The following is a 12,543-nucleotide window of genomic DNA, read 5'->3' on the forward strand; positions in this document are numbered from 1 at the left end:
AAGCAGATTCTCATGTTTATGTGGACCTTATGCAAGTCACCAACTCTCCTGTAGGCAAGAACCAAAGCCATGGCCAGAGGGAGGCAGCCAAGCACAGGGTTGACCCCTCTTGTTGCACTCTTGCCTAGAGGCTCCAAATTCAGGTCCTCAGCCAAGGGAGACTGCTGAATAGCAGGTGCCCTGGTCACTCTCACCTTGGCCATGGCAGCTCTGGGGTTGCATCACACTATGAACCAACCACACCTCTTCCAGAACACAAGTTTATTTGGCATTTGGATGAAATGGTTCTCACAGCATCTTAAGAAAAGGATTAGTGTCAACTGGACCAAAAATACACCCAAACTAAAACCCTTAGTGAAAGGAAAATGTAAAAACAGGCATTGAGACAATGTACAGTATCAAATTCCACCTCTACAAGGCAGGTCAGGGGGCCCCAATTTCATAAACAGTGGCAAGGCAGTCCTAGAGGAGGGGACCCCTTCCAGGAGCTTGGTCAGTCCCTCTGGGGGCCTATTATGGAGTGGGTACAGAGCATCTCACATAAGAACACAAGTCTCAGCAAGGTTGGCCTTGGGATTTTTTATCAATCAGCCCACAAGTACAACCAGACCTTGCAGAGGATGGCAGATGAAATTTGAGAACATATGGGTAGATCTGTGCTCCCTTCACAACTGCCCCCAGCACAACACCTGGAGCTGCAGTAGAAAAGTGTCTGAGTAGTCCTGTAACACAGGCCTTCTGATCAGTCGCAGGACATCCATGGGCTCTGTACCTCAGTGGCAGGTCTGAATATCCTGGAGGAGGCCTGATACTTCCCAGGGGAAAGGGCAACACTGAGAGTAGCCTGAACAGACACCTGGCCAGTCCCAAAGCGAGCCCACACTGCAGCTCCCAGTCCACTTCAGGCCACCCTCTTCCTCGATGCCTCCTCTATGTGCCTGTGGTCCCCAGAGGAAGCTTTCCAGTTCCACGCACCTCATGCCAACTGGCTTACATATATGGTTCTGCAGTTTGGCAGGGACCCACTGAACTGCTGGTGCCTGTGTGGGGGCTCTGCTGGGGTGTTCTTCAGGACCCTTGCATCTCCTGGCAACAAGACTCTTGACTGCTACTGTGGAGTCTGATTGCCCAGCACACTGCACATACTGGAGACACAACATGCTTCCTGCTTTGTTCTCAGTGATGGGCACTGGGCCCTTGTGGCTATGATGTGATTCCAAGGAAGCCCTTTGACAAACGAAGTGCAGCTTCTAGATCTGGCTTCTGTGGGTCAAGCCCAGGGATAACTTGTTTAATGACAAAATTTATACCTCTAGTCAGCTCTGGAACACAGGTCAGGTCTAGGCAATTTAAAATTCTTCTGCACAGAAAGAAAACAGGTTTCCAACCAGTAAGTGAATATGCCTAGAACTGACCTATGCATAAAGGCCGGTTACCACAGAGTACCACTGAACCATATGCCTTAGTCACTTCTTCCCTTTAATTTTCCTCAGAGGCACAAGGTGCCCAGATCCATGATCCACGAGTAAAGGCAAAGGCTTAGACATGGCTCCATCTAGAAACCCAAGATGAAACGGTCAACTTGGGAGAGTAGAACCCCAACTGACGCCAAGTTCCTGTGAACTACCACTTGCAAACATTTGGCCACATACAGACACACATGGACACACACACAAAATAAAAGATCCAGACATTCGACGTAGAAAAGATATGAATGTGCTAAAAAATCGCACAGAACCCGCTTAATCTCCAAACCTCAGAAATGCTAAAGGCCCGTGTCATGAGACAAGAACATTGCCCTGAACAGGCAACAGGGTCCCTTGGACAAAAGGCCCCCAGCACCCAGTGCTGCTGAGGGGTGGGGAGGTGTGCATGCAGCCACCAGGCACTGGATTCCACTGGTGGCAATGGTGCAAGAAGTGGAATTGCAGGAGATGGACACAGCCCAGGATGTTCCTTTAGCCACCCCTTGCCCCAAAGAAACAACCCTTTATGGCACAAACAAGGTGAGGTGGAGGCATACCAGGCCCAGAGGTCACTCAACAGAATGTAGGGCCTGGGGCTCCAGAGTGTGGCAGATAGAAGCCCCCTTAGCTCCCAACCCTGTGTAGACCCAGTGCCTCCTTCTGGGGGAGCCATGCATAGCAATGCCTTAGAGATGGTAGTAGAAGACTTGGGCCTCCTGCCACAGAGTTGGGCTTCACAGTGCCCAGGTGGAAAGAGGGCAGTAAGTTCAATTTCCTTCTAGGCCCCCTTATTAGGGCTTTAGGTATCTTGATGTTCACAGCTGGACTGGGAAGGGTTATCCCCAGAGCAGCCAACGTAACAGCCTCAAAGGCTCTCTTTAGAAGCAAACCCACTGCCTAACAATGACAGTCCACAAAACCCCCCTACTGCCTACTGGGCATGCATGGCAGCCCCATGCTCCATCTGCACTGGGGCTTGATGACTGGCCAGCAGGCTTCTCTGTGTGCCATTACAGTGAGCAAGCCCATCCAAGATGTGTTTGGTTTGAGCATAGCTCAGTACTTTTGTTCCCTATCTCTGAAACACACAGTTTAAACATTTTGTTGTCCTTCTCCCATTTAAAAAGGGACAGTGACCAAAAGCTATGCCGTGTCTGTGAAGCCCTGAAGGAAACTCAGTGCAGATGCTTGTTCCTCTCAGAGGGAGGCTGGCCGCATTCTATGTACACACACGCTTGCCGGTGGGTATGCGGCAGTGGAATGGGGTCCAGACTGTGGTAGGGCCCCTGCAAGTCTCCCACAGGGGCAGGGTCTTCTCGACAGCAAACAGGTGCTCCTAGCCCATTGGAACTGCAAACTTAGCCACCTACACCATGGTATTAAGGGAGCTGCGGCTGTGGCGGCCACCCACTGGTGGCACCTCTGCAGTTGGTGTGCTCCCACTCTGGGGAGGGTCTGGAGGCACAAGCAGGGAGCTGCTGCTGTCAGCAGTGTCTTCCAGGTCTGTCAGGGAGGCCCCCGCAGGGGGCAGAGGCTGCTCCAAGTGCCGAGGCAATGCAACTTCAGTGTCACCATCCCCTGGGGTCAGTGGGCCAGCCTCCACAGGCTCAAAGGCATCATCGTCTGTAGGAAGAAAGAGGAAAGTGAGAGCCTGGCAAGGGGGACACAAGGCTGAGCAGAACACGGACACTCCTGCCTGAATATTCCTACCATTACTGGATGGTGAACAGGTCTTGGGTGGCCTCATGTTCTGGAGGAATCCTCCCCACATTGGCCTTGTAACATGTTCTGTGGCCAGCTGCCTCTATGGCTGGCATCTAGTATGTACAAGATATAGGTACAGCTTGACAAAACTGACATGGGTTGGTACTGCCATCAATTTGTGGATGAGATGCACTAACAAACTGTCACCAAACCAAAGGAAAACTACCTCAGTAGGGCTCAAATCAGGCTCTGTGCTGGGAGAGTGGCAACAAAGGATGCTAGGGAGTTATCAGGCCCAGGCAAATGGAAGAACATTCTGGGCTGCAGATGCAATATGGCACCCAGAATATGGGAGACTTGATTGAGCAGGCAACCTTGAAATCCACATGGTATATACAGAAAGTATTTGTCCAAGCGAAGCTTTTGGGAAGGCAGTCTGTTCCCTTCATTTTATCCATCTAATTTTATGGGCTCCTTTTGAGAACCATAGGTGACCCCAATGATATACCTCTCCCCTGGCCAACTTTCCAAGCCATCCCTTACACTGCCCTGTAGTCTGGTTCATGAGGTGCTGGACATCACCAGCAGCAGCCCTTGCAGGAAGTTCACTGTATCCTGGCCCCATCCCTTTTTTGTGATGTTGGGGATCAACTCAGAGCCACTTAGTTACACTCCCAATCTGTAACTATCTGTGTCCCAAGGGCAGGGTAAAATCCAAGTCTTTCCTGTACCCTCAGACCATCAGCAACGCCCGTCTCAGGACAGTCATTCTGAAAAGGCATATGGGCATGCAAGGAGCCAGCTGCCTTGGGGTGGGTATTGCCTGCATACTACTGTGGAGTGGAGGTGTTTCAGAGGATATAATACATAAGGAAAAGGGGTAGGGCACCACTCCAAGGACAGCAGTGGGTCAGACAAATGGCGGGGGTCGGGACACTTGACATTTCTTCTTAGCTACAGTAATAGGAAGGATGCTTTTAGGATCAGATGGGCAACAGACTCAAACAATTGGCCCCTCTCCCAGAGCTATATTCCATCATGACATAAAGAACTGTCATGACATATTCCTTCAGCTCACTACATGTGCACATGTATCTTTATAGGCAGATGACTCACTCCTGGGTCTGGGTCAGTGCCACAGCCAGGGTCAGTCCTGTCCTCATGATCAACATTGCCTGGTTCCCCATCTCTTAAAGAGCTTAGCTGAGAAGACCCCAAGGGCTGCTCAGCTAAGTAACAGGTAGTCATGGGAGGGAGAAAAGAGGATTTCCTGTCCCAAGCTTCCCCAGAGGTCTCTGCACAGATATACAGGAGGAGGCCAGGTCAGAGTGACCAAGCCTCTTCTGCAAGGGCAACCCTAGGAAAAGCCCTAAAGGGAAAGCCAAAGAGAAAATCAGAGAAGGCCACAAAGAAGTAGGGGAGACCAGGTCTCTAGAGCTGGGGAACATCTGTGGTCTTGGCCTTTGGTGCCCAATTGTTTGACAACTCCATATTCCCTCTTCCTGAAGTGGGTAGGCACCTGCAGGGTCGTAGAATACACTGTCCGGGTTGATGGAGGCCTCGTAGGGCGGTGGTGGATCATCAGGCTGGTCGATGTCTGGGTACTTATAAGCTGTATAGGGAGGCGGAGGGTCGTGGAAGTGGAAAGTCCCACCTTCCCCATCATCAGAAAGATGCAGTGGGGTGAGACCTGTGCCAAACCCATCGGGGCCGTAGTCAAAGCCAGGGATCCTCCGGCCAAGGTTGAAGTGGTGCACTGGGCCGTCGAAAGCGAGAAACAGGAGCAGAGTTGTATCACTTAGAGAAGGGCTGCCTGGTTCCTGAGCCCCACTCCCAAGATTGAGCCTGCCATTCCTAAGTGTCAGGTGCCCACATTCTGCATGACATAAGGAAACCGAGACTAGACCTGACTCTCTTGCTTCTCGTTCCCTCTGCCAGTGTGCCACCATTTCTCACCCCCACAAAACATGCCACTTTGTCTTGTTACTTTTACTACCACACCCTCCAGCTCTAATTTGCTTCTGCATGTCTAACTCATGAAAGTCTTTGACTTCTGCTTCGAGTTTAATGAGGATTAAGGAGGGTTGGGGGGAAGAAGGGTTGCCCATGGATTAGAAACCAAGGCCCTAGCAATATGAATACTTTGAGCCTGACCTGGGTGCCTTAGGAGGCACCAGGGGCCCTTCACATAGCAGGTAAGATCCATTTTACCAGTTGCCACCTGCCCCCACCCTTCTCCATACTACAAGAGGGGCCTTCCAGTTGATCTTGGTGCACTGCTGACGAACTCTGGCTAATGAGGGCAAGACACATCAAGTTACCTAATAGCAACTGGAGTCTGAGGCACTTTCTCTGGCAGGTGGCCTACATTCACAGGTCACCGCGAAGGTAACATCACTGCCTGAATGAACAGTAATGCCCTTCCTGCTGTGAGGATAGAAGAGCAGAAGATCTGCCTCTGATTTCAGCCTGTGAACTGCTCAAGTGCCCACCAGGGTTGCTGTCTCCCCGGGGGGTGTACTTGGCCCAGGAGTAGGTACACAGCTAAAGAAGGATACCTTTCCATCATCCTCTGCAAGGGAGAGGGTCTTCCTCCCTAATCCTCTCACTAAGGAAACTGCTAGCACCTCACCTACCTCTACCTTGGCAGGGACACATTCAAGAAAGGAAAGACCTGGTTATCAAGGGTGGGGCTAGGGTTTCAGATGCCACCATTGTGGCCCCTGGAGGGCACTCACAGTTTGCTCCAATCAGCGACTCAATGCGCTCCCGGCGCCTCTGGCGTAGCCGGTGGACCATGAAAAGCAGCAATGAGAGGATGAGGAAGGAGGAGATGCAACTGACAACCAGGCGCATTCCACTTGCCATTGAGTCAAACAAGCTGTTGCCATCTGTGAGGGGGGAAGAGGGAAACCCATTCCTCTGAGAAAAAGACCTTCCAGGGCTGTGGGTGTAGCCCTGGGGTCAGTCCTAACACCAGGAAAAAAAAAAAAAAAAAAAAAAGGCACTAGCACTGGAGGATGCTAATGCTCTTGAGAATCTCTTAGGATTAAGGGTAAAATGGAACTGCTCAAAAAGGATAATACTGTGATAATACAAAAAAGCAGAAAAGGTAAAGTGGTTCAGGAGAAATGTTTCCACATGGAGCCCTTCTTGAGGTATCCTCACCCTGCTCTGTGACACAGTTGCTGTCTAGCCTCAACTCTGGTTCATCCTCACTGGGTAACTGAGCACTTCTAAGAGCTGCAGACCCTGGTGGCTATTGTTCACAAACTTCCCTCTGTTACTGAGTAAAGAAGTAAAGACTTCTGTCTCAGGACTAGCTTTTCTAGGAGACAGAGCACAAGCTGCACTGTGTGCACAAAAACAGGTGAGGCACAATATTTCTGCAGAAGCCATGTGCCATTCCCCAGGTGATAGCTTGCACAAGAGGCTACCACCTGAGCCCTCCTTGGTCATAATGTTGCAATCTCTGCCTCCCTGAGCTCACCCAAGTGTGAGAAAGACATGACCTAGAGAACCATTTTCAATTATGCCCAGTGCCCTGAAAACAATGAGGCAGGGTTGAGGGACAAAGGTGAAAGACAGAAAGTACCTTTAAGAGAGTAGGGTCAGGGTAAGGGAAGGCCTCACCAGGCTGCTTTCTATCCAAGGTCTGCAGTTCTTTGAAGGAAGGAAATGTTATCCAGTGAGAAAAAGGGTAAAGGCAGGCAGATGTCCTATCCCAGAGGAGTAGGGTCTCTCTCAATAGAGTCACTGAGAGGTTTGGAGTCTGAGTGATAGCATAGATGAGGGAAGCATATAGGAAGTAAAGGCTGTACAGAAGGAGCATGAAGGTTGGGGAATCCAGTGAGGAGGTGCTTATACCACCCAGAGAAAATACCTGAAGGGGGTGGTGACAGATGGAAAGAAGTGACAACTCAGGGTAAGACTGGAACTGAGATTTACCATGATTCACTGAAGGACTGGGGGGAGGACAGGAGCACCTGCTGCTGCAACACAGGGGCTTCCAACAACTATTAGGGAAAAGACTTAAAAAACATAGTCAACTTGGGTATTGTTCACAAATGGGCCTCCACTGCAGCTGTGATTTGACACAATCCATGGCATACCAGCTCTGGGCACACCCTTATCTTCACTGAATATGGACACAATGCAAAGAGATGCTCTCCCACATCCATCTTGTTCCAAGTCAACACAGATGGGCAAAGCTTGTTCCTATCCTCTTCCTGTGGGGTCAGAAAGCATCTCCAAAACCTGCATTTGTTGCTGACAACACTTGTGAAGCAGTCATGAAAAAGATACATCCTTTTTACCAATTAGCTACTTTTCTGGATGCCTCTCTGACTCTCCTCCAAGGAACATTTCATCCCTGTCTGTTGGAGGAAGCTCATCAGCTCAAGGAGCTGGTGACATGGCTGTTAATTAGCAGCCAGCTCAGGTTCCCAAGGGACTGCCTAAGGAGGCAGTCCCTATGCAATGACCACTAGTTCCTAATCAGTTCTAAAATAAACCCAAGGATATGATCAAGGTCCCCAACCACTCCTCCACAATTGGACCAGAAAGAAGCATTTTCTAAAAAACTGGACCACTTGGAGTCACACACAGAGCTAGTCCCAAGAGTCAGAGGTCAGTGCAGGAGTCCTGGGAAACCCACAACATGGTTATTAACTTTATGGAGTTCTGGACGGTGCAGACAGGACTGTATTCTATTTCCCAACTACCCCTAGGCTCCAAAAGGACACATCTTCTTGGGGAGATGCTACTCCAGAGTACCTTTAGTCCATCCAGGCTGGCCCTTAAATCTGATGTCTGAACCACTCTAAGTCCCCAGATGGCCCCCATTCAGGGCGATAGGAGCTCCAGTGGTGAGCTCTCAGTTTCACTGAGCTTGGTTACATGGTAATAAAAGATTCAAAAGATGGTAGGTAAAGTCAGCAGGGATCAGAGAGCTTGGACTCCAATGTAGGCTTCACTATACCACCAGCTGCACTGCTGGGCATCTCACTTTAGCTCAGCTCTTGGGACCTTGAGATTTAAGGGATGCATTTAAGCATCAGCACCAGAAGGGGCAGATGTGAGAATTCTAGTTGCTGTATGCCTGAGCCAGCACTTGATGTTGTCAATTTTTATTATTTTATTATTTTTCTATTGAGTAATGGTACTCCATGTAGATCTGTTTCACTAATAATCAATATTGAGCATCTTTTCAGGTGTTTCCCTGTCACCATATCTTCTCTGATGAAGTACAATTTAAATTCCTTTTAAAACCATTTTTCAATATGGTCATTCTATTTTCTTATTGAGTTTTGAGAGTCCTTTATATATTTTAAAGAACTGTGTCTGATTTGTGTCTTGTAAATGTTTTTCCTCAGTAAGTGGCTTTTTGTTTTCCTATCAGTGTCTTTTAAAGAGCGAATTTTTCAATTTTGATAAAGTCCCATTTATTAATTTCTTCTTTTAAGGACCATGCTTTGAAGCTGTATTTAAGATTTTTCCCATCCCATGGTCACAAAGATTTTTCTGCTTTCTTCCAGCAATTTGGTAGTTTAAGTTTTGTTTTGTTTTGTTTGCGGGGGTGGTGCGCCAGGGATTGAACTCAGTGGCACTCAACCACTGAGCCACACCTCCAGTTCTATTTTGTATTTTATTTAGAGACAGGCTTTCTTTAAGTTGCTTATCTCCTTGCTTCTGCTGAGGCTGGCTTTGAACTCACAATTCTCCTGTCTCAGCCTCCCAAGCCACTGAGATTACAGGCATGTGCCACCCTGAGTAGTTTAAGGTTTTATAGTATGATTTATGACAATTCTGAGTTAATCTTATATAGTAGGAGGTACAGTGCAAGGTTAATTTATTTTTTGCATGTGGACATCCAATTGTTCCAGCACCATTTGTTAAAGACTTTTAATTTCTTCAATGAACTGCTTTTGCATTCAAATATCACTTGCCCATAAAGTGTGGGACTACATCCAGGGTATTTTGTTCTATCAGTCTACATGTCTATCTATTCATCAATACCACACTGCTTTGATTATTGAGGCTTGTATAGTAAGTTGTATATCAGGTATTGTAAATCCTCCAACATTGCAAAAATTATTTTGGCTATTCTAATTCCTATTGCTATTGCTCTTCCATGTAAGATTTAGAATCAGCTTGTCAATGCCTACAAAAATGTCTGCTGTAATTTTGCACTGTATTTATAGATAATCTGGAGAAGAATTAAATTACTAACGATATTGAACCTTATGATCCATAAACATGGCATATCTTTCCTTTTATTTATGCCTTGATTTCCTTCATCAGTGGTTTATGCTTGCAGCATTAAGAATATGCAAAGAGCTGGACGTGGTGATGCACTCCTATAATCCCAGAGGCTCAGAAGGCTGAGGAAGGAGGATCACAATTTCGAGGCCAGCCTCAACAACTTAGCAAGGCCCTAAGCAATTCAGCAAGAACCTGTCCAAATAAAAAATAAAAAGGGTTGAGGATATGGGTCAGTGTGTAAGCGCACCTGGGTTCAATCCCTGGTAAGGTAGGTAGGTAGGAAGGAAGGAAAAAAGGAATGAAGGAAGGAAGGAAGAAAAAGAATATGCAAAGATTTTTTAAAAAATACAGTTAAACAGTTCCTGAGTTTTGGTGCAATTGTAAATGCTACTTTTCTTTTGAAATTTCAATTTCCAATTGTTATAGGTAGTATGTATAAATACAATGTATTTATGTATATTGACCTTATATCTGAAGACCTTGCTAAACACACTAGTTCTGGTAACTTTCCTGTAGATTCTCTGGAATTTTCTATGCAATCAAGTCATCTGCAAAGAGCAATGCTTCCATTTCTTCGCTCTGGCATAAATGCCTTTTCATTTCTAGCTTTCACCTTGAGTAAATGCTGAACAGAGAACAGACACTTTTATCTTATCGAAGGGGACACTGAAGGCTAAGACCCTATTCCCTGCATCTCCACTTATGTTTGGTAGGGTCTTGGTTCTTGGTATAGTATAAACTCTTCCCAGGAGAAGGCCTTTGGAAGAAAATCAGGAGCTCACTGAAGCCTGGCCACATCAGAACAAGTTTTAGCTAAGCTGCTCTGGTCACGCAGAGATTGCCTGCAGTATCTCTGGGCTCTCCTAGATGCACTAAGGGTCTTATTCTGCTGAGATGTCCTCAGGCCGGGGCAGCTTCAATAGGCACAGATGAGTTATTGTCTGTAAGTCTAGTCATTTTTACAAAGCTTGGACAGAGTAGCAGGGCAGCACTAGGAGACTCCTGAGAAACAGAACAAAGAACTCAAATGGCATGGTTTGTGAAAGACAAGTATTCAATTCCTATAAAAGGTAACTGAGTTGAAAGTTTGGAGTGATGTGGGTAGGGACACAGGAAACTTGATAAGCACTCAATTGTGGCTTCACATGACCCTGTAAGGATGCATCCTACACAAACAGGAAACTGTGTTCCCTGAAGAATAGGGAAGGCCTGAGTGCCACACTCACTGGTCTCAAGCTCCCTGTCCCCCAGTATGCTTGGCTGTAAGCACAGCTTGTGCACCTAAGAGTAGCCAACTGCATGTGTCTGATGGTAAACAGGCCAGAGTACCTGCTTCTGCCCTGCCTCTGACACAGCCTCTGAAGAATGGCTCTGCCCTACCCAGCAGCTCTCCTGGTGTGAGGAAAACTGACAATACTCCACTTGCGGACAGCTCTCACTGTTATGCCCTCATACTTTGGCTCTAGCCTCTCCTCCCTGGGGATGGAGAACCACACCTACTCAAACTGCTATTTTGAAGGGTCCATGAGCCCAGGAGCTTTCATGAGCCCTTGCCACTTCATTCTCACACTGTGGCACCCAACAAAGAAAGTCATACTCTGGATTTATAATTAAGACCTGAATTCATGAAGAGCTGCCAGCAGCACTGTGTGTGGTAATGAAGCATGCCATGCAGAGTGTCTGATGGGTGGTTAGTAAGCCTAGGAAGCAGGACTCCACCTGCTGCTCTTTTGTTGCAAGCAGAAGAAGTTGGGTCAACCTGAAGCTAAATTCATGTGGAGTGTTCACCTTAAAGCACCACTCAGAGAGGAGTTTTATTTTAAAACTGAGGATGATATTTCATCTTTTTCTTAAAGAGTCTATTAGTAAAAAATAATGAAATAAAAGCAAAGACAGGGGGCTGGGGAGGATAGCTCAGTCAGTAGAGTGCTTGTCTTGCATGCACAAGGTCCTGGGTTCGATCCCCAGCACCGCCTCCCCCCCAAAAAAAAGCAAAGACAGCTGTCAGTCTTTTCCATATCCTGCCATAATAGAAAGAAGAAGAACCTGAATGTGGTTCTTCAGTATAGCTCTCAGTTTTAAGAAGAAAGAGAAAGATAGGTGTAAAGCTGCCAGTTTCAGTTGATTTATGAACAACCAGTCACCTTCAAATTTAGGTTCATTCGTGAATAATACATATTACCTGAGAATGGGAATGAGGCAACATGAAGGGTCAGCAGTTATAGGGGACAGGTTGTGTGGTACATACTCGCTGTCAGAGTCTCTGAGACAGCACTGTGAGCAAATACTGCCATCACTGCTGTACTGTGTGCAATGAGCTCTCACAAAGCCCCATCACCGAGGAAGCAAAAGGCCATCTAACTTCTGGCCCAGAATGGAGAAACTGACTCAGGATCCACCATCAAGAGTCTCACCTGGGTCCAGACACATGAACTTGCAGCATTCCTTGGGGTCTTTGCGATACTGCTGACAGCCCTGAGGCCGCTCACAGAGGGCGGCCACACACATCTCAGGCTCCCCTCCGTGGCAGGTACAGCTCAAGCATGGGTCATCCCCCTTGGGGGTGAAGTAGAATCCTTCATCAACCACGTTGTCCTTGATGTCGACACAAGTTTGACCTGCAACAGGCACATATGTGCACAGATGTATGCATTAGCAGCAATGGAAATGCTGAGCCAATCTACCTGGGGGACAACTAAGGAGCTAGCCAGATTGTGTATGTGTCCTCCCCGTGCAGGAATGCCATGGATCTGCTTCACAGTGATGGCAGCAATCATCCCAGAGCATACTATACAGCATACTGTTACAACAAGGCACACCTGGCCAGGGTAAACAGAGACCAAAGAGCACAGAGGGCTAAAAGAGAGAAGAATGCCAGATTGCAGGGTGAAGGTCCCTGCAGAAGCATTTGCTTTAAAAAAAAAAAAAAAAAAAAAAATCATGTACTAGGGATTGAACCCAGAAGTACTTAAATCTCTAGCCCTTTTGAAATTTTTGAGACAGCTAAGTTGCTTAGGGCCTCACAAAGCTGTTGAGGCTGGCTTCGAACTTATGATCCTCCTGCCTCAGCCTCCCAAGTGGCTGGGATTACAGGTGTGTGCCACCATGC

At 47.5% G+C, this 12,543-nt stretch overlaps 1 protein-coding gene across 1 annotated transcript in view; it reads right to left on the reverse strand.

The window, feature by feature from the left end:
* Nucleotides 1-246: 246 nt before the first annotated feature.
* The window catches only part of DGCR2 (DiGeorge syndrome critical region gene 2), a 112,066-nt gene continuing 99,769 nt past the window's right edge, over nucleotides 247-12,543 (reverse strand). The window contains exons 7-10 of the mRNA XM_079152006.1: nucleotides 11,849-12,052; nucleotides 5,909-6,061; nucleotides 4,690-4,926; nucleotides 247-3,089 (exon numbers count right to left, since the gene is read on the reverse strand). Of these exons, the coding sequence (XP_079008132.1) occupies nucleotides 2,833-3,089; nucleotides 4,690-4,926; nucleotides 5,909-6,061; nucleotides 11,849-12,052 (851 nt within the window). The 3' untranslated portion in view covers nucleotides 247-2,832. The remainder of the gene's footprint in view (nucleotides 3,090-4,689; nucleotides 4,927-5,908; nucleotides 6,062-11,848; nucleotides 12,053-12,543) is intronic.

Source organism: Sciurus vulgaris, assembly GCF_902686455.1.
Source record: "Sciurus vulgaris genome assembly, chromosome: 8".
Lineage (NCBI taxonomy): Eukaryota > Metazoa > Chordata > Mammalia > Rodentia > Sciuridae > Sciurus > Sciurus vulgaris.